Below are 22998 nucleotides of genomic sequence, written 5' to 3'. Positions count from 1 at the left end.
TAAACTTGATGGCCCCCTCTACATGTGTGATATTGAAATGCTCAGACTGTTTCCCTTCTTCTAAACCCATCTCTATGGAAGCCTTAAGAGGACAGAAATTCATTCATTCTATTTCCTCAGTGTTCCCATAATAATGAGTAACCAGAGTTACTTTCATAATCTGTCTGAAAGTCTTAATTTTAGAGAGAGTTTAACTTTTTTAGACTAAATCTTATTATTTAAAACATTTTAGTGTACATCTTGTGAATCATTGACCTTATGATCAAAATGTACAGACTTCCTCTGACTTTGAAGTCAAAAGTCTGCTGAACAAACTTTGTTTGAGAAGATTTTTTTCACGCTCTGTGATTTTAGTTAGACTTCTGAATTTTTTTTTCAGGATTTGGAAAAAAAATTGCATCCTAAAACTTTCTTTTCCATGGGCCTAACCAAATTCAGTAAAGTCAGAATTTCATAATTGAATTTGTTAAAATTGGTATTTTCTTTTCTTCCCTGCAAAATTGCATATTTGTTTACTCCATTTTATTTTCCTCATTTATTTGAGATATTTGAATGTCTAAAACTCTGTGTGTGTGTTGGGGGGATTTCTATAAATTTCTTTTACTGTAATTTTGTTTCATATAAATATTGCAAATCTATAATCTCAAAAATTCTAATTTTTCAACTTAATTTGTGTCTCTAATCTTTAAAATTTCTTGTAAATTTGTCTTTGTAATTCAAAAATATTTTTTCCTGATTTGCATATTTGTCTTGGGAAAATCTATTTTTCTTGTAAATATTGAGGATTTTGAATGTCTAAAAGTTCTGATTTTTGTAACTGTAACTTTTTTTCTCATAAAATTGCACAATTCTGAGTTCTTTCACCCAAATTTATTTCTTTGTAATTTTTAAAACTCTGGGTTTTTTTTCCTTGGACATTTGTACGCAATTAAAAAATAATCTTTAAATTTGTAATTCTTTATCTTAAAAAAATCTGAGTTCTTTCTCCTTAATCTGTACCTTTGTTATCTTAAAAATCCTTAGTTTTCTTTGTAAATATTTGACTTTGTAAACATATTTTTTCCACATTTATCACCAATATTTGCTCTCATGCATTCTTAAAACTTCTGATTCTTTTTGTTAGACTATGTGATTTTGTTATCTCAAAACTTTTAATGTCTTTCTCCCATTTTTTTCTTGTACATTTTTGTAGTTTAAAAAATATTGTTTTATAAATATATGATTACTTTTCATCTAAAATATTTTTTCCTCAAACATGTATGCCTCTTTTTTAAAATGCTTTGTGATGTTTTTTTTTTTTTTTTTTTGCTGTTGTAGCATTGAGATTCGCAGTTAAAAAAAAAAAAAAGTTCTAGATTATATCTTTAGAAAACAACTGAAACCGACTTATCAGGAAAAACAGAGTAAATTAAAATGTTTTGTCGCTTATCCTCTCAGGGCTTCCATACCAGTCTACTCTTTTTTGATGTGACTTTCTCTTTTTTGTCTTTTCTCATTATTAACAGAGGTCATGAACTTCCAGAGGTGGTCTAACCGTCCATTTCCTCTTTGATCCTCTTACACTCTGTTATTTTTCTTGCCCTGTGCTTCCTTTCATCCTCCCCCTGCTCTCCTTTGTTTTCCCATTCTTTTCCCAGTGGCGTTCCCTTCCTCCCAATCTGCCTTCCTCCTTCTGCTCCATCTCCCTCTCATCCTCCATCCTCCTTACCCGTGGTGATGACGCCCTCCAGCCGGATGATGTTGGAGTGGTCAAACTGCCCCAGGATGCCGGCCTCGCTGAGAAAAGAGCGCCGCTGTTTGTCCGAGCATCCGGCTCTTAACGTCTTTATGGCCACCGGCAGCTCTCGCTTACTGGGCAGCTTCAGGCAGCCACGGCATACCTCCCCAAAGTCGCCTGTAGGGGGAGACAGAGAAGCAGAGGTCATGATCCCTACTGAGAGAAGAAGAATCAGAGGGACAGGAGGTACAATAATGCAGGTGGAAGTCAGATGAATCTAGGGGAAAGTGGGCGCTGAATGAGACAGAGATACAAACAGATCAGGGGAGGAGAGAGAGATGATGCAAATGAACCGACACTGTGGAGAGACACAAAGGATCAAAGAAAGATCAAAGATTAGATGAGATGCAGGTGAAACTGAAGAACAAGGCAAACATAACAGCCAGATCAGCTGTACTCCATCACCAGACTAAGCTGGTTTCTACCATTTGTCTCCAGGCTAATTTAAAGAAAGTGCAAAAATCTGATTAGTTGCTGCATGATTACAGCAGCTGGCAACAATGGCAGCTCTATGTGCTGCTTAAGCCTATTGTTTGATATTTTATAACAGAAATGGTGAAGAGGTTAAGACCTCTTATGCTCTTACCTTCATTTGACAAAGAATTTCATCATTTCTACTTTGCCATGATCTCCATTCTAACTGCATTTTTGTTCACCCTGCTTAAAATTTAAAGGGACATTCAAACTGCTTGTTATCACAACAATGACTGTTACACCACCACACATAGTTCTTTATGGCTCCTGGATCTCTGAAAGTTAGAATTTGGACCAAGAATATACAGGCTGTTAACTAAGCATGACTGTCACGTGTCCACAACAGTTCCCATTCATCCCCTCATAAGTTTTACCCTTTGATAGTAGAGGTCAATCATGGTCAATATGATTGATAACAAAAAAATTACAAAAAACCCTCTTTCATGTCAAACTGAAAACAGATAAAATACATATGCATACTCACCCCCTTTAAAGTGACTGTCCTAATTCAAGTTTTAAGTGATTATAGTATAAAGACACCTGTGTCTGGAAGGTCCAGTCACAGTATTCCTGGCTACCATTACACCATGAAGAAAAAAGAACACTCCAAACAACTCAGAGAAAATATTATTGAACAGTACAAGTCAGGGGATGGATGCAAAAGAGATTCCAAGGTACTGAACATTCCCTGGAGTTCAGTTAAATCCATCATCAAGAAATGGAAGGAATACGGCACATGTGTGAATCTGCCTAGATCAGGCCGTCCTCACAAACTGAGTGATCGCGGAAGAGGGAGAGGAGTGAGAGAGGCCACCAACACATCTATGACTACTCTGAAGGAGTTAATAGCTTCAACAGCTGAGATGGGAGAGACTCTCTATACTACAACTGTTGCCTGGGTTCTTCACCAGTCAAAGCTTTATGGGAAAATGGCGAGGAGAAAGTCATTGTTGAAAAGCCTTGACTATAGTTTGCCAAAAGGCGTGTGGGAGACTCCATGGTCAAGAGGAAGAAAATTCTTTACTCTGATGAGAACATAATGCTGCTTTTTGGCCATCAGATAGGATACTGTTTCTGGGAGACACCAAACACACCATCCTCTTGGTGAAGTACAGTGGTGGCAGCATCATGCTGTGGGGGATGCTTCTTGACAGCTGGCTCTGGAAGGCTTGTAAAGGTGAAGGGTATCATGAATGCGGAAAAATATTGGAAAATCCTGGAGAACAATCTTAGTCAGTCTGCAGTTGTGAATAGGCTTGGGAGAAGAGTTTCCAATATGACAATGACCCGACTCAAACTGTGAAAGCTACACAGGTTTAAAGACAACAAGGTGAATGTTCTGGAGTGACCGAGTCAAAGCCAACACCTTGATCCAATACAGAGTTTGTGGCTGGACTAGAAAAGCATTGTTCATGACCAATAAATGATGGAGTAAAATTGCAGTGTCCAGATGTGCAAACCTGATTAAGACCTATCCACACAGACTCAGTGCTGTTTTTGCAGCCAAAGGTGCATCTACTAAGTACTTACTAGAAGGGGTGATTATTATGCTGTTACTGACATTACTTTGTTTTCACTTTAACATCAAAGAGGTTCTTTGGTCAAAAAAGCCAAATTATAATGACTGGAATTGATTTAAAAAATCATTGAAAGGGTAAAACACGCAAAGGAGTGAATACTTTAATAGACACTGTAGTTTCTGACAACATAGAATGATTCTGACTGGTGTTTAGCCATAACTACAATAAACCTTTGTTCTATGTCATACATATTGTTCCCTTTGAATGACTTAAAACTTGCAGACACAACAAAGTTGGACAAAAAAAAGTCCAAATTTAGGAAAGGGTCATCCAATGAGCATGTGAATGCCAGATGAGTATATAATACAGATATCTGGAGTCGCTAAGAGGCTTTGTCTTGAGTGCTACTGCTTACCTGTGTGCACAATTCTCTCTATTTTGATGCTTGAGTTGTCCAGCTCCTTGGCGAAGGCGTGCACAGCCTGCATCAGATCCTCGCAGGTCTCTGGGTCGATGTAGGTCCTCCTTGTGGGGATCTTAACTAAAAACACAAACATATGACACACATTCTTAAAAGTGAACTTGTGTGCAAAAATGTCTTTTTTTCTTAGAAATAAATAGGACAGCAGCGCTTTGGTGTGCATGATTTTCTGCACAGTAAAACTCACAGGAAAGATCTTTATACAGATAAAAATCTGATACAAAAAGGGAAAAACATATACCCACAAGGCACAAAACAGATAAAAGGAACTACTCTCTCTTGCAGACACCATTAAAGTGTGTAAAGGCAAATACTTACAGATAGCTGTTACTGTTTTGTTAGCATGGATAGATGTCTGTGGCCCTGATGGGACCCTTTTTACTTTCAACACAAAGCAAAACATTCCTCCTGTCTGCTTTTCTCTAAGCTCTATGAGGCAACATTCAGGGGAGGAATCAGTATCTCTCTTTCATTCAACAAAGTATTTTTCTCCGCTTGATTGTTCAACATTACACCAAACTGTTGTGTCTCGGAAGAAGCTCATGCTCTTTGATCCACAGGCTGGAATCAATACCTGAGTTTTTATCATTGATGTCTGAGGAAGATGGAGCTACTTCCTGCTATCAAGGCTCAAAATAACTAAAGGAAAGCCATAAATATGGCAATTGGACTTGTTTGGCTATTTATCTGTTGTTTTAATGGCCCTAGTTTTAAATAATATAGAGGGAGAAAGGGTTTTGGATTAGTTAAAACCATTTCTGTCATTAAAAAAGATATAAAAGACTCTATTTTTGTCTTTCTTGTGAGTTTAATTCTTTGTTTGCATTTGTTTGACCTTGTGAGCACCAGCAGCGAAGAGAAAAAGACAGAGATCAAAGTCTCCGAGCGCTCAAATCTGACTTTGTGCTTCCTCTGTGAGGCTTTAGTCTGATCACAGGGCTCTTCCATGAGGGCTTTTTATTTTATTTTTTTGTCTTTTCTGCTGCCTTCAATTGTTATCTCACTTACACACACATATGCAAAATCAGAGATGCCCACAAACACAGCATAATCTTCAGTCAGAAACTGGGACGAGGACATAATAGACAGTAAAACGCTGAAATGGAGGAACCTTAAAGTGTTGCTGTGCTCGTAGATGAGTCGTTGCTTTGTTTGTTTGTTTTAGGAGTTTGAGTACAAGACGGGGACGTCCTGTAAATGATGACAGCTTAGGTATCTCAGCAAAAATATCTCCTTAAATAACATTACACTACGCCTTCTAGCTACAGTATGACATTTGATAAATAGCCTGGAAAATAGAGGAGTGATTTACTGAGGCTGCACAACCTGCTAACACAGGAAACATTATTAAACATCAGGAAACCCTTGTGTTTTCTTTAACTTTTGAGATTTTGTATATTATCTTATCCAGTCGATATGTGATGAGAATAACTGTACAGAAGCACCTCTAGAATATTTGCAGGTTGATTTGTGGTTAGAATGAAGAAGTCAGTGAATGTGAATGTACTTGCCTATACAAAACACGCTACCAGAGAATACCTCTAGAGGGCACACAAGAGCTCAAACTGTATGTCACTACCTGATGTGTGGGACGTAAACTGCAGACATGGTGACACTCAATGAGACTGATATTATCTTCTGTCTGTCTGAATCTCTATTTAATCTATGTTCTTCTCTATGTAATCTCTCAATTAATGTTCTCTACATTTCTCTCTTTCTGCACCCCCACTTAACAATGCAACTCCATCTCTTCTTTTTTGCAACTCCCTAATCTCTTTCTACATCTTTTCTTTTTCTACACCTCCTTCCCTTCCCTCCCTCTTCACTACTTTAGAACCTCCCTGTTCTCTTCTTTTCTGCATATTCCTCTGCTCTATTTCTGCATCTTCCATCTCACTCTTCATGCATGTCCCTCTCATCTTTTAATAATGCATCCCCAAACTTTCTATCATTTCTGCATGTCCCTCTTCTCTCTCTCTGCAATTGCCTCTCTTTCATTTTTGTATCTACCTCTTGTCAGTCATTTCTGCATCTTCCCCTTTTTTTAATCCACATCTCCCTTTTCTCTAACCTTGCAAAGCAGATGGATACCCCGTTTCCATGCTTCTCACTGGGGAATCCATATTGCAAAGCTCCAGTCTGAACAGTTTGGGCTCGGTTAGAAAGTGACAGGACCAATTAGCGTTGAGCGGCAGTACTTTTGGGTGCGGCAGAGTCGTGACCAAGCGGCAGACTCCAGTCCTGAAAAATGAAGCCAATGCGGAAGTGCAAAAAATTGCAATACCGCAAGTGTCCACTTGAGGCTGGCTGCAGGAACACTGGAAGTCCTGTCTGGACACCTGTTAAACAGCCGGTTTTTACACTAGAAATAAACTGGTTTACAACCAAATGTGTCTCATTAGCTAATGTCTTCTTGTGCTCTCACTGTACAGGGGGTGAATTTTTTTTGTACTACAATGGTTTAGATAATATTTCGGAAAAACCTCACTGCAGACTGATTGGTGCGTCTCGTTTGATTGACAGATAGCTCAACAGGCAGAAGCTACGTTTCTGTCAATCAGAATGCTAGCTAGCTAGCTGATAGGAAGCTGTGCTTAGTGAACTTGACGACATTTCTTCGTTAAAAGAAGAACAAAGAACAGCAGTGAGTCATTTAGTTTTCAAAAGCAACAAACATCTACAGTCACCATGGTTCGCGTTATGAAGTTCTCTGTGAAGTTTACTCCTCGGTAGCGGTTGGGATGTCATGTGTTTTGTTGCTATGGTTAGCCTGTGAAGATGTGACAGACAGAACATTCATCCAATCATCCTCCAAGTTTTTTTCAGGTTAGCATCTATCTGCATCCCCTCTCCTATTTCATGACTGCATTTTCCTCGTCTCTCTTTCTGCATTCCTCACTTATTTTTTCCATCTCCTTTTCTCTTTTTCTTCATCAACCTCTTGTTTTTTCTGCATCCCCTTCTTCTCTTTCATTTCAGCACCAACCCTATCTTTTTCTCTTCCCCCTTTCCTCTTCCATTTCAGCATCATCATTTGTTTTTTTCTGCATCTCCCTCCTATCCCTTTACAATCCCATCACAGCTTCAGCAGATGGCTTATTCTCTATGCCACAGTAACTATGTCAATTGTTGCTTAGTGCTGAGCTCATGGTGGATTAATGTTGAATAATGTAACAGAAAATATACCTGCCTTCTTTCTATATATGCCATTTTGTAAAAACACTGGTTTCCAAATGTTTACTTACATATACCTTTAGGGTACTTTGTTTTGTGTCTGCTTTATCATTTTCTTTACACATCTTTTTATTCACCTTAGCTTTATTGTAGTCTAGTCAGCCATTTGCAAGGCCGTAAGAAAGCCGATAACCAATAACTAAGCAGCTAAAGGTCCAAATAAGTTGATTTTGAGCCTTGTTAGTACAGTTTAAGACTAATCTTCCTGGAAAGAGCTTTGCACTTTCCTCAAAATCCTGCAAGAGTCTCCATCTGAAATGTGATTACAGCTCTACATCGACCAGAGGGATCCTATACTGGCCACCTCATAACTGCTTATTGATCCCACACGCACAGAAATGTTTGCGTACAGACACAAATCGACAAATAAAGCCCAATTACAAAGCAAATGAAGCCTTTTCTATTCAATGCAAAGGCTGAGTGAAGGATCGAAGACTCTTTCTCCGTAGCTTAAAGTGTGCAGCGGACAAGGATGAGGAGCCTCATAAAATGAGCCATATAGGCCGAGAATGGCCGCAGATTTGGCACATACACCAGTGCACGCTTCATTGAGTCAGCAGATGATTAGTTTCAGGGTTAACAGCGTCACTGACATGAGCGATTGAGGGGAAACTGAAGCACATTCACACTTGGGTGCATAATCTTCAGCAGACCACGGCGTAAGCGTGCTAAGCCCCAGAGTATTTTCTGCAAAAATATGCCATAAATTCCTGAAAGTCTTCCTCAATTCATTTCCTAATACCTCCGTAAACATAGGCTGGAATCTAAACCTGGTCGATTAAAAGGGCTAAAGATTCTGGCCTTCATCAACCCTCCCCAGTGCGTGTTTCTAGGTCATACCATCCAACATAAAACTAATGTTCTGAGCAGAGTCACTCCATCTTTGCCAACTCACTACTTACCCATCATCATCATCTCACAGCACCCGTCACTCACTCCTTTAGCCTACTTTCTCCCTCTGTCTTTACACCGGCACGCTCATTTTACTCACTAATTCTCCTCGTCTTTCCGTGTTAAACTTCAGCGGATGTTTTAAGAAGCTACGAGGCGAACAGATGGGGCAAGAGGAGAAAAAATAAATTAAGCTTGCTTGACACTTCCGTACACGCTCCATATTTTCTGACCTGCAGCACGGCGAGCGGCAGGTTGTACTGCAGAACGGGAAAGTGGACCCAAAGGAGCGCAGAGAACAAAAACATGTCTGTGTCTATTTATGACAGTGTCCGTGTTGTAAGAAAAAAAAAGAAAGAATAAAAAAAAGGTGTGTTTGAAAAGCAGGCCAGAAATGTACCTATGCGTTTGTGTTTGTGTGCATTGCGTGCTTGTCAGCTGTTGGCATGTCTTTGTTTGGGCAGATTTAATTCCCAGCCGCATGGCTTCGGCTCATTATTCATCAGGCATAGTGCTCCAAACCTCTCCAGAGGGCTAAGCATGCTGGGAGATTAAACAACACAAATGAGCATGCACACACAAGTGCCCGCACACACACAAGGAAACCCTCTGCATATTATCAGCACTTGCACGCACAATTACACACAAACAGGAAGAGATACGTCAAACTACTTCCATTCTGTCACTGTCAAACAAAACACCTGTTTAAAAAAGAGGCATTTACAATCTTGTATGACAAAAAACAAAGCAGCTGTTTCTGGGAGCCAAAACTGGGGAACTGAGCTTTTTCTGGAGCTTTTACCCTCTCCTTCCATCTCTGGCTCTTTATCCTCCCCCCTCCTCCTGATTTCAATCTCTCCCCATCAAACTCGGCCGCACACACTCCAGCTAATGGAGTGTGTCAGTGTGCTCAGAGTCGGCTAAGCGTGCCCTCAGAATTAAGAATTAATGCCGTGGCGCCGGTGCCTCAAAAGTCATCCGTAATGCAGGCGCATGCAAAAGGGGAGACAAAAAGCATTCATTGACAGATTCCTTCCTCCTATCTGCAGCCACACACAAACACTGATTATATAGTGATCATTACTGTCACTTACACTGGAAGTAAAGTTCCTCGTCTCCCTCTTGAGAAGCTTTGCTGTAGCCGCATTGTCTGTGAAGAGAAACAAAGACAGGTATTAAGATAGTGTTTGATCCCGAATGACTGACACAAACAAGAATCTGACTTTTATTTTTCTTGTTAGACTCAAAAAAAAGGGAAAACTGTAAAGCCTTTTGAGTGTCTCCACAATCTTTTATTTTGGTTACATGTAGTCATATATGGCATAGCATGACAATACAGAAGTCAACTGTCAAAAGGTATCTATTTAAAATTTATTAGAGATGTGACGTTGTTAATTTCAAGGTATTGCTGTGACAGAAGCATCCCAATGTCGTTGTAGAAACGCCCCGGTTTCAAACGATAGGTCTTCATGGTAGAAAGTATTGTTTTGGTGGAGCAGAGCGAAGGGAAGTAATTACGGTCTTCCAGTCTGCGTACTCATCATCGTTTGTGCTCCACCTGCTGGTATGATCCAACAACTCGGAAAATGGTAGATGATACGAGTAGCGAAGGAGAGCCCAGTGATGTTTTTTTGAGATTACAGCGCTCCAGCAACTTTTAAATCTGACACGTGGAAGCATTTTAGTTTCCCCATGTCAAAAAATCAGAAGATAGAAAAGGTGAAAAACATGCAGACACTTCCAGACTGTGATGACACATTTGATGGGGAATAGGAGTAACATCAGGAGCCACTTGGTAAGCTGCCCCTGTGAAGATTCGTTGAGATGTGTGGAGCTGAAAAAACACTCCAGTATTTGATTTTTGCATGTCTAAAACCCCTCTGTTTCAGCCCTGCTCAGAACGAGCTGTTTCTGTGTCTGTAGCTTTAAATGTTACTGAGCTGTCTGACTCCGCCCCCCTCAGGAAATGGATGTGGCAACTTACTTTTAGTCAGTTTTAGATATCAAAGATCTATTTTTGGCTAATCTCAGTCTATTCTTTCTCAGGGAAAAAAGGCCATCGAGGAAATTAACACAGATTTAGTATTGTAAATATTCTATGTAGATGGGCTGAAAAGCACCAAAAATACAACAGTTTAAAATGGAAATTGACTGTTGTATTAGATCATTACATAGACTGGAAGACAAGAAAGCAATCTTAAAATATTGTAGATAAATATATTTACACTGATGAATTGTTGTGATGGTATGGTGATATCTGTATGTCTGTTGTCACTTTGTCAATGAAAAGTAAAACAAAAAAACAAAAAACAAAAAAAAAAAAAAAATGGTGAAGTCCATTTCAGTCAAAGATTTGTGTTGGGACCAGACTGTTGTATGGTATTTCACCACTGGATCTGGTGAAGTCAGCTATTCAATGAAGCTTCGTTCTACACCAGTGATCATCAACTGGAGGCCCTGGGACAACATCAGGCCCGCAACAGTTTCCCATCTGGCCCCCAGAAGATTTTAAAAATCAGAAACTGTGCAGAAAAATATGTTGGGGTATTTAGGGTACGTTAGTTTGACGAATCCCAAGGCTTTAAATGTTGGCTTAATGTTTGATCCATTTTACAGAAATCCATCTGTTGGTCATTATTAATGAATATGATGCACAATATAGAGATACTCATGAATTTGCTCTTGATTTAAGTGGTTGTATTCCATGCCAGCTTTCCACTTTGGGCACTTGGAGAGTTCAATTTTTCCTGCCACAGATCCACTACAATAGACTGGTTTCCTGCCCGTTTTCTCCACCTATCACAACACAGCATTTTAGCATCAAACCCAGTGATGACAACATGCCAGCCCCAGGAATATTTAGCCAAAATATCACAATCGCCCCCTTGTAGCAGCTGCAGTTTAAGAGATTGGCAGTGAAAATAATTTACATTTTTGAGGGAAAATTAAGAATTAAACAATTATATACATATATCGTTTTTGGGAAGTCTGGCCCCCTCAGTGTGTTCCAAGTAAAAACTGGCCCTTGGGCGTTGATGACCCATGTTCTACACCCATCTCTGTTGCCTTCTTACCTTCTTTGATTTGAAGAGTTAACTTTTCTTAAAAGTCTGTAGTGTCTGGTGTCAAAAAAAAAAAGTTTGCATGACTCCAAATTTTATAAATGACTATTTATACCTGAAACAGCCATGTGGGTAAAATGTAACCCTTAGGAAACCATTGATTTTCCCTCTGTTTTATTTCACACTAGGAGATAAACTATAGATGTTGCCATGAAAGCACCCTTCTCTCTGTTGCTTCACTGCCTAATCAAAAGTTATAGATCAACCTTCATCATGGATACCATAGGCTAAAAAATAAAAAGGAATTATGGCAAGATGTAAATACATCTGCTCGATGCATTGAGTGACGAAGAATCAAGGTATTAGGGGAGTTTCAAGACTGAGTGATTAGTCCTAAGACAATCATCATCTACTAGTGATCTAAGGTCTTTTTCTGTGGTTAATGAACTCTCAATTGTCTGTGGATAAATAATTGCTGTTGATCAGTGCTGTTAATGAAATCAATACACTCTAATGACAGGCAAATTTTTACCTGCTGGCTGTTTTAGGTAAATCCCTGATTTATTCTGCAGTAACTTGAGCAATAAATCACTTTAAACTGAGTGATGATGAAAGTCCTTGCTATGGAAAAATGCATCATCTCCTCTAGTTGCAGCAGTGTGAACTAACAGGCAGTCACAAGCATTTGCCAGTTTCAATCTTCCTCATTGCAAATCTTTGGTCTGAACTGGGCTTAAGATGAGATAAAATGGGGGAACAGGACTCAAAAAGGCACTCAGAATGTAGCCTGATGGCGAGCTATGAAAAAGACCTGTAAAAAAACTGCAGAAGTCCCAGATACACGCTGATACGCCTGGATCAGAGACGCTTTTGTTGTTTCAGCCCGATGGAGTCCTTAAGAACAAGATCAACACATTTACACGCGTGAGCAACTGTACTCTCCACACGTATGTGCACACACAGTTATCTCTCATCCTTCGCCACTACAGGAGGTCTAAAGAGGAGAGCGCTCTCTATGATCTGCTGATAGCTTTTCGGCTTAGAGAAAAACTTGGCTCTTTACACACACACATATTGCACAAACGCACACACACGCAGTAAGTGACAGATTAACAAGTGATGAACAGACAGTCTGGATGGCTAGCGCTGTGCTTACTTGGATTAGAGAGGATGAAGAACAAGAGGGACACAGCCAAGGAAGTGGAGAATGATTCTGATGGTGAAATTTGTACTACATCAATTCTCTCTTTAATCAACACGATGCTATTAAAATACACTCTTTATTCGTATACCTAGCCACTAATAGTTTAGGTCGAGTCTATAGCTAAATTCTAGAGAACTAAAAGAGTGTTTATGTTCATATTTCTGTTTCTTTTTTCAGGTACTTCTCGTGAACACAATATCTTCAGAATGCTTTAAGGGGTTTTCTTCGACTTTACATGAATATTAACTCTGAGATAACCTCCTGAGACCTGAGCATTTGTTTGGAATTCATTTTTAAGTTTATCCCACTTACTTGGGCTAAGACAAATTTCTGCATTTCTTGGAAATATTCCTCTCCAAAATCCACACAAATTCCATAAATTGAAAAAAAAAATTACCTGAAATTTCTGTGAATATTCTAAAACATATCTAGAAATACATCACATAAAAAGTACCCCAAATTTCCTTTCGATAATCCTCAGCTTTTTCAGAAAATATTTTAATCAATAAGCCTAAAAAAAATACAATAAAAAAAATTATGTATATTCCTGAAAACTTTAAAGTTAATCACACAAAAACTTCAAACAAATTCCCTTCAAAATGTCTTTTTCCCCAATAAATGAAGAATTAATTGTGCAAAATTCCACAGAATGTTTGAAAATCTGCCCAGCATCCAAACGAATTCAACAAAAATGTTGGAAAGTTCCCCAAACATCCTGATTTCTTTTAAATGATGGAAAATTCTACTTAACATCCTAATTCTCTAAATTTTCCACGAAAATTCTTGAAAACTTAAAAGGATAGACCCGCCCCAATTCCCAAACAAATCATCCTAAATTAAAAATTTGAAATTTACAAATTTTCATGGAAATACCTTAAAAAATTACAAGCCATTTCCCTCCTCATTTTTGAATTAAATTCCCCAGAATTGCAAATACATTTCCCAAATTGCCATGGAAATGCCTGAAAATTTCCACATACCTACCAAAACCAAACCTAACTCCCAAACAAGTGTCATAAATGCCCATGAAAATGCCCAAAATTTTCAAAACAACTGCCTCTTTCCCTCTTTGTGCCTTTTTTACAAGTGTAACAAGTTTGAAAAGTGTTTTAAATCTGCCATAAAAACTGTTCTTTTTTCCTGTTATACTGTACGTCTGATTGAAGCTCAGTCTTCTCAGTCACACGCTCGCACGCTGAGGTTTTGTCACTTAAGACAAATATATAACTGGAATATTTATTAAGTTAGACATCACAGCAGTATGCTTCACAGCCTGCACATGACACACAGCAGGAGCATGTAAATACATGCTTATATACAGATTCTACATGTATATTAGGAAGAGAGGAACAGGTGTCCGTGTTTCACCCATAGACTGTAAAAAGGAAAGGACAAAGCCTGTGTGACGTCAGCCGTTTGATCACAATAAGCGGACTCAGACAGCTTTTGAACCCAAAATATTTAAATCGCTGTCTCACCCGAACTTTGGATCAGCCTAACAGCAGGCAATAGCCACTGAGCCCACTTGAGAAATAGCTATTGTCTGCCTGTCAAGCTATCTGTGAGTCAAATAAGACGCGCCAATCAGTGCACAGTGAGGTTTTTTGAAACTATAATAACAATTGTGGTACAACCTGGTGGCAAACCGACCAGAGGTTTGCTGCCTGGTTTCACCTGAAATGTTTCAAGGCTTTGTCTCCTGTAGCTTGAGTACAAAGCGTTTGTACGCATACCCTGTACACACAGTGTGACTCATCCACGTACGGTTTACTGCTAAAGCAGATCGACAGGATATCGGCAAATTAGACTCTGGCGGTAAAGACTAGACTATGGCAATTGCTGTGTCTGTTATGATGACTAGTCAATGAAAATGTCTTTTCTCCAGCTTTATTAGTGATTGTTAGTTGGGATTTTTTGTATTTTTTGGCTTTCTTTACAAATCCCAATTCCAAAAAAGTTTGGACAAAGTGTAGAATATGAATAATAAAGAAAATACAAATCCTTTTCTATATGCTACACTTCACTGAAAACAGACTGATGACATTAAGCTGCAAACAGAAAAAAACAAGTGCATGTGTCTTTACAATAGGCCTGGACATGTTTGTCTTTGTGCATTCAGTTGTTTAGTGAGTGTGAAAATGTGAATGTCAGAATGCATCAGCACAGAAGTAGCGCACAAGGACAAAGAGAGCCTTACATACTCACAGTAAGTTTTTTCCTGCATTTTGTTCAAGTGCGTATCATTATATATGTGCAGAGTAAACACTTTTTGTAGGATTTTCTTTTTTGCATGTGTGTGTCCTTATAAGTGTTTGCAGGAGAATGTGTAATGTGAAAGCGAAGCTGACACATCGCTCAGCCTGTGCAGCAGCGCGGTCTGAGACAAGGTCGGGACCCTGTCTGTCAAAACACACCAGCAGATACATGCAGCACACATCCTCAAGGCAGGAGATACCACACACAGGGAGGGAGGGGGAGACAAGAAGTAACAGATAAGGGAGAACTGAGGAGGGCACAGTAGGGGTGAGGATGGAGGACATGACGGTACCAGGAGAGACACGATGCTGGAGACCTGGACAGGGAGAGGTGAGGGAGTAATTAGGGAACATGACAAGGTGATGAGGTCAAAGCTGGAGGAATAATGAAAAAAACTGCATTAAGATGGTGTAAGTAATCAGAAAAATTAGATCCTAACTGCTTAATGTTGAAAATGCCCTGTTGAGTTGAAACACTAGCTTTAAGAATCTCTTGCAGCTTGTTTTTTAAAACTACTTACATATCACAGGTGAGAAATAAACATCAACATGAGAATATTTTGCTGTCTTTAATAATGTAATTCTAATACAAAACTGCTGATAACAAACAGAGACCAATATTTAACGTATGTATTTGGCGGTATTTTTACCATTTCATGAAAAATATTCGCTCAATTTGAATTCCATAGCACTAACACTTCTCAAAAAAGCAAGGACAGGGTCATGTTTACAATTGTGTAGCCTGCCCTCTTCTTTAAACAACAGTCTGTAAACATCTGAGAGGTGAGGAGACTGGTTAGACGTTTTGGGAGAGGAACTTTGTCCCATTCTCCACTAGTGTAGGAATTTAGCTGCTCAACAAACCTGGGTCTTCATTGCTGGATTTTTAGTTTTATAAAGAACCACATGTTTATAGTGGTGAAAGGTCTGGCACCTGGACTCTTCTATTGTGAAGCCATGCTGTTGTGATGGATGCGGAATGTGATTTAGTATCGTCTTGCTAATGCAAGACCCTCCCTGAAAGAGATGTTGTCTGGATGGGAGCATATGTTGCTCTAAAACCTCTATATAGTTCCAGCACTGATAGTACCTGGTTCCAGATGTTCAAGCTGCCCACACCATAGGCACTAATGTAATCCCATACCACCAGAGATGCAGGCTTTTGAACTGTGCACCAGTAACAAGCTGAATGGTCCCTCTCCTCTTTAGTCTGCAGGTAATGACATGTTTGGTTTCCAAAATCACCTGACCACAGAACAGTTTTCCATTTCGGCTGCTCATTTGAAATGAGCTTCAGCCCAGAGAAGATGGCAGCGTTTCTAGATTGTGTTCACAAATGGCTTCTTCTTTGCATTTTGAATAATAATATGTCACTGTGTGCAAGATTTGATTGTGCAATGATTTTATTGGGTTATAGATCCAAAAATGCCTCAAGGGTTGTCAGTGTGAACACAAGAGTACCATAGTCAGGCACTGTGCCTGCTTGAAGAGGTGGTCTAGTGCATTGGTTCCCAACCTCGGGTCCAGGACCCTCTGTGGGTTGGGGTTGGGGGGGGGGGGGGGTGCTTTGTCTGCTCTGAAGCTGCCAAAATTAGATTTGCAAATATTGACTAAAACCATGACTTTTAGGGTTTTATTGGTAAAACAATTAAAATCTATGTCGATTTTTGGTGTCAGTGTGACATTTTTTGTTCTCTCTTGGGTCATGGCAGGGGGCTACATTTGTCTTAGGTACATGTAGAGGGGGGCTCCAAGGAAAAATGGTCAGGAAAAACTGGACTAGTGCATGATTAGCAGGATCTGAGACCGCAAATGTTCATGAGTAGTTGTTACTCAAGAACAGATAGAGCTGTAAAGCTAATCCTACACATCTTCAGTCTTTTCAGGAACCATAATATCTGCAAAATACAGGCCTACTTCGTCCTCCAAGCTGTAGTAGATGAGGAAGTAAAAGAGAGTTGTCACTGGCGTCTTAAAAGTGATAGAAGGCATTCATAGGTTCTTTGCGGTTGACGTGATGCAGCAACAGAGAACACTCCTCGGTGGGCAAGTATTACAAAGGCCATGTTTTGAGCTGTTTACAGCTATGCCCAGTGTTCAAAGTGCAAAAATATACAAAAAATCTTAACTTTAAAGCTACTTCTTTCTCCTGAAAATAATGAAATATTCAGGCAAAAAATAAACAAAACATTTAAAAGCTTACCCATGTTTCCTCAGCTGAAATCCGCCTCTTTTAAGAGCTTCAGATTATTCGACTATGCTCAGTGGAGCTGGTCGTGAGGCTCCTCAATGGCTTCTTATTTGGCCACAGTTTGGCTTTAAAATGTGGACTAAACAAAGAAAGGATGAAGGAAAGAAAACTGGCACTCAAATGGGAGCAGGTTCAGAAAACGAAAGGGCGTACGACAGTACACACTGTGTAAGAATCTCGTGTTTGTTTTTCCCCAGTTCAGCTAAAACACGTCAGTGTCCTGAAAATATTGGCCCACAAGGTTTATTTGGTTGATAGTCCATCACCGTTTCAAATAAAGCAGGTTTGAGATGTGTCTAGTGTCATCTGTGTAGAGGTCAATTTAGAGCCTTGAAGTACTAACTTTCCCCTCTTATGGCTGCCCCCGAATGGACTCTGGATCACATGCCAGCAGCCTATAGTAGCCTGCAGGATGCACTCCATTGTCTGCAGAGCAATCATGCTTGGGAAGGGTATGAAATAAATGTGCCTTATTGGAAAATAATTTAATTTAGAAAGGGTTGAATTTACGTGTTTTTAAGACATTTCTTGGTCAAAAATCAAAATATTAAAGAAGGATGATTCTACATGTATGGAAAGGGTTACATTCATTTGCCTTTGTGGCATCCATGTTGCTTCTAACTTTGGGCTTAATGCTTCTAAAAAGGTAGAAATAACACATCTCACTGAACGTATCCCAAACTTTTTTGCAAGATTCAAGTGCTGCAGCGAAAAAAAAAAAAAGAAAAAAAGTCTGAATAAGTGATGAGACTGAAAGCCAGAGGAAGTGGTGAGAAAATTGGAGGTTACGGGTAAGAGGATAATTTGGTAGAAGAGTATGCATGGAAGGGGAAATAGTTGAAGAGGCAGAGTAAAGCCCGTACATTACACAATTATGGGGCAAAGGAAAATGCAAGAGGAGAAGTGCAGGGTAGAAAAGGATGCAAAAATTGAGGATGCAGGGCAGCAAAGGGCATATATCATCATGAGGCAATAGGCTAATGAGAACAAACAGCAGGAAAAAGTGCCGATCTGTAAGAGGACATGTCAGGTGAAGAGAGTAAGGAGACAAAGATGCAACCAAGCCTTGAGAGGATTTAAGAAAATAAGAAATAATTGGTGGGGTGTATAAAGGCAAAGTTTAACTACTTGATTACATTACTTTTTCTGAAATGTCACAGAAATAAAAAAGCTAATTCAAAGCAGTCCACTTTGGAGAGTAGCTTCATTTTGGGTATGAATTTAACTGGAACAGTCTCCGTCACATTTTTAAGTTCATTTCATTCTGTGGTCGAGCACAATGCAGAGGAGGGATTCAGAACTGGGCCAAACAGCTTGAAAAAAAGGGAAGAGAAAATTGTTTTGGCTTGTTATCGTTCTCTTGGTGAGAGGAGAGTTAGAGGCAGGAGTTAAAAAAAAAAGAAAGAGGTGCAGAAGGAGAGAAGAGACGGCAAGACGACGGGGAAGAAATGAAGAGAGAGGAGAGAGAGAGAGAGCCGGGGGGAGGAGGAGGGATGCAGACATGCCAGTGTACCTGGGCATCAGCTGTGTGAAGGGAGGAAGAGGAGAGAGGAGAGGAGGAGGAGGAGGAAGAGTGGAGAAGGAGGTCGAGAGCAGCACCACGCTAGCAGGAGTAACATTGGAGGAGGCCGAGCAGAAGCTGCTGGGAGAGAGACAAGGGAGGACAAGGGGGAGGGGGAGGCCCAGCGTCAATTCTGGCTCTTTGACGGTCAGTCAACAGAACTTTGGATGAATTTAAAGACTCCTCTCTCTCCAGTCAAACCATTCTGATAGCTGGAATATGCTGAGAGAAAAACACTTACAATGATCCTCCTATAAAAACATACCTTCTCTATGTTGGAAATACATCTTTCCATCTGCTAAACCCTGCAAAACTGGTTCCTTTTGTGTGATTTTTAACCAGGATTCTGGATCAATCTTTAAATTTCACACTTCAGAAGAACCAGATGGCAGGAAGAAATGTCTTGATGCCAAAACGCTGCAGATTCTGGCCAAATCTCACATCGCTGTCAGCTCAGCCTCATCAAATGATAAACTTGGCAAGACTTTGCATCTCAGTCTTTGTCAATTAGTTTTTTTCTTAAATTTGCACTTAATATTTAAAATTAATGACTTAAAGCCCCTGTGAAGAGTTTTTCACTGATTACGAAACAGACGGAAGTGAATAATGAAGTCTCTTTCTGATCTACAAAAGCAAACAGGACCATCAGAGGGAAGATTATTTCTATGATGAGACTTTTTGAGTCTATAGCTGCTGAGGGGGGAGGTGTGAGACAGGAGGATTCACAGCACACCACAGAAACAGCATTTTTCTTACACCACAAATACTAATAAAGAGTGACATATTTGATAGGTAAAAGTAAGCAGGATGAGATGTTTGAAACAGTCATGAACAGCACAGGGATGAGACGCACTTCTTTGTCCACAAGGGGCGTCAAATCAACACAAACCTAGAGTCCCTTATGGGAGCTTTTAAATGACAGCGAAGGCTCTATTTTCAATATTTCATAGAGAAACAAACCATTAAAAACAAAGTCTACGTAGTGGGATTTCTTCGCTGTTGTTATTATTTTCATTATTATCAAGAATCAAATAATAGAATAATGCTAACTCTGTAAGGTAAATTAAGTGACTGCATAAATTTTCACCCCCTTTAAAGTGACTGACCTAATTCAACAGAGGTCTGACCTGCTGCTACTCTCACAATTAGTGAAATGAGGATCACCTGAGTGAAGTGAATGTGTCTTAAAGTTATTCTAGTATAATGACACCTGTGTCTGGAAAGTTCAGTCACTGGTTAATCAGTATTCATGGCTACCATTACACTATGAAGACAAAAAAACACCCCAAGCAACTCAGAGAAAAGCTTACTGAAAAGTACAGGTGAGAGGATGGATACAAAGGCAACGAACAGTCCCCGGAGTTCAGTTAAATTCATCATGAAGAAATGGAAGGTATGGCACATGAGTACATCTGCCTAGATCAGTCCTCACAAAGTGATTGACCGTGCAAGAAAGACACTAGTGAGAGAAGCCACCATGATATCTATGACTACTCTGAAAGAGTTACAAGCTTCAGCAGCCAAGATGGGAGAGACTCTGCTACAGCTGTTGCCTTGGTTCTTCACCTGCCAATGCTTTGTGATAGAGTGGCTAAGAAAAAGCCTGCGTTGAAGAAACTCATTAAGTCTGGACTAGAGTTCACCAGAAGGCATGTGGGAGACTCCATGGTCTAGTGGAAGAAAGTTCTTTGGTCTGATGAGACAAAAACGGTGCTTTTTGGCCATCAGACAGGATGCTGTATTTGGCTGGACATCACCACAAACACACCAGCCCCACTGTGAAGCACAGTGATGGCAGCATCATGCTGTGGGGATGCTTCTCGAGGTAGAGGGTAAAACGAATGCAACAAAATGGAGGAAAATCCTTGAGGACAATCTTATTCAGCCTGAAACTGATCTACGACTTGGGAGAAGATTCATTTTCCAACAAGACGATGACCCGAAGCATCCAGCATACTTCTGGGGACGAGTGTGCCGGCACCACTTAGGCTTAGAAAAATGTAAGTGAAGGTCAGCAGGGGACTGGGGAGGGGGGCGATCATGGCTCAGCACAGTAGGGGGCAGGTGGGCCTTGTGTTTAAGCACCTTTGAATTCCAAAGGGCAAAAACGACTTTAATGTGACCAAAACTAGAAGGCTTTTCCATTTAAAGACTACAACTAAATATATATAAATATATCTGGTAAAGGTGACACTGCTGCATACACAGTACATTTACTTTTATGATAATTTCCTAGTAACATATTTTACATGCAGCCTACACAGAAGGATCTAACACAGAGGGCTTTAATGCAGAAAAAGAACTGATGGTATGTAAATGAGGCATGTTCACTGCCTGCTATTTCCTCTCTGTTCCCTAAATTCTGCTCTAAAATAAAGTGCATTTATGGAAATAATCTGAATAATGGGTGAGAGAGCGGGAGCAGAATCCGAGCTGACAGGTAAAGTGAGGCAGGGGGAATTTAGGCCAGTAGAGACTTATGCAGAGCAGAAATACATGGGAAATTAGGGAATTTCAAACAGCCACTTTAGCCTTTATGACTCATGAGTGTTAGACATCAACATGAGTCTGGTTTATACAATTCAAAACATCGACACTTTTGTTTTCTTAGAGGCTGCACAGATTACACTCGATGATTCCTCTCAATGGGGCTTGAGAGTGATTCTTTATTCCAGTCTTTTTTGCACATATTTGAAGACATTATAGTTTTATACTTGACTTTTAGAATCATTATCAGGTCCATACTGACAAGAGAACTGATGATTTATTCATTTCCTGATGAATTATAAATGGCATATTTTCCCAGAACAGATCCAGCGGGAAAGACAACTTCCAAATTGAAGAGGAGATATCTGTATCTGATGCTGTGTTTCCTGCAACATGAAAGCACTGATCTGTACATGACACAGATGAAACTACACCACAGCGCTCAAGACCTTTTCTCTCGGCCTGCTCTTCTCTCCCTCCGCTCAATTTTTCAGCTAGAAGCACACTTTTTCTCCCCATGTTGGCAAGAGTCAATGACCCTCTGCTTTAGCTCCTGCTTTTCCATCTTCTTCTACTGATAACTTGTTACTCACTCACCAGACGGGCGCGTACGCACAAACACTGGTGGGGCCAGTGAAGGGTAAACAATCCCTGCACTGACCAGTCGAGCCTGGGCTTCCTGGAGAGATGTTTGGGCAATGCCCTGGAACTCTGGCTCTATCAGACTCTGTCAAGCACTGATGGTCTGTGCGTGTGTTCATGTCTGGAAGTGATGGGAAACAGAGTCAAGAAAGGAAAGAAAAACTAGAACAAGCCGTGGCAGCTTGTTCAGAGGTCTAAAGTGTGATCCTGGACAACAAGAGAAAAATCAAGCTATTTTGTCTGCCTGAGGAGGGATCTCATGCTACCTTCATTAGGTTATTTGGTTTATTTTATTCTTTTGTGATTAGCTTAACTCTCTGAGCCCTAAGCTATTTATTTAAACCATTTTGTCTCGCCTGCACTTATTGTTTTAAAAGCTTGTAAAACATCAACCCTATGGTGCACACTGTCTCTTCTGAGTCATTTTTGCTGGTCCCAAGCCCAGAAGAAGGAAGAGAGTTCGAATTGTGACATTATAAACACAAGAAAAAAGAAGGTCCATTTATAGTTCTAAACATATTTTGGGTGTTTTTACTCACTTTTTGTCTCTCTCATGACATTATTCCTCTGTCCTACAGGGTCCACGACAATTAAATGCATATGACCAATTATGCAAAATAGGCAATGACGTCATTTAGCAACTTCTGGTGACTTTTAGGACAGGCAATAGCTACCTTCCTTACTGGGGAGTTGGCAGCAGTGGAGCAGAGCAGGCATCAATGAGAGTGACATTGATTAAGTCAGAATTAGCATAAAGGAGGAGCTGGGGTGGAGGAGGGTTGCAAAAAGCAGCTTGCAGAGGGAGCAGCAAAGCTTAGCCAGGCTAAAGCTCTTTAAATATGGCAGCATGAGTCTAATTCGCCAATATAATGCCAAGAGCGAATCAACTGGCCATCAGGTGATGAGGGCTTCAGTTGATCTCAATTATATGGCAGCGCTAGATTCCATGGCCTGCCTGAACTGGCGCTTTAAGCTCGATAAAGACCCAAGAATTTGCTAGCACAGACAAAGGCAAAAGTTTTAACATCTTAAAGTGTAACAATGTCAGAACACAAAGCAGTCAGACTGACCTCCACATCCATAGAGAATAGTGCTAAAAGAAAAGCAGCACAAAGTGACACTTTATATAGTGTCACTATCTATAGTATTTGAGAAAATA

At 40.0% G+C, this 22998-nt stretch overlaps 1 protein-coding gene across 1 annotated transcript in view; it reads right to left on the bottom strand.

Moving 5' to 3' along the window:
- LOC121523945 (ephrin type-A receptor 7-like) overlaps nt 1–22998 on the bottom strand; it is a 267012-nt gene that overhangs the window by 21869 nt on the left and 222145 nt on the right. The window contains exons 9-11 of the mRNA XM_041809039.1: nt 9472–9527; nt 4187–4312; nt 1709–1894 (exon numbers count right to left, since the gene is read on the bottom strand). Coding sequence (XP_041664973.1) covers nt 1709–1894; nt 4187–4312; nt 9472–9527 — 368 coding nt within the window. The remainder of the gene's footprint in view (nt 1–1708; nt 1895–4186; nt 4313–9471; nt 9528–22998) is intronic.

Source organism: Cheilinus undulatus, linkage group 16, assembly GCF_018320785.1.
Source record: "Cheilinus undulatus linkage group 16, ASM1832078v1, whole genome shotgun sequence".
NCBI classification, from domain to species: domain Eukaryota; kingdom Metazoa; phylum Chordata; class Actinopteri; order Labriformes; family Labridae; genus Cheilinus; species Cheilinus undulatus.
The sequence above is the reverse complement of the archived record's forward strand: the minus strand, read 5'-3'. Positions and strand labels throughout refer to the sequence as shown.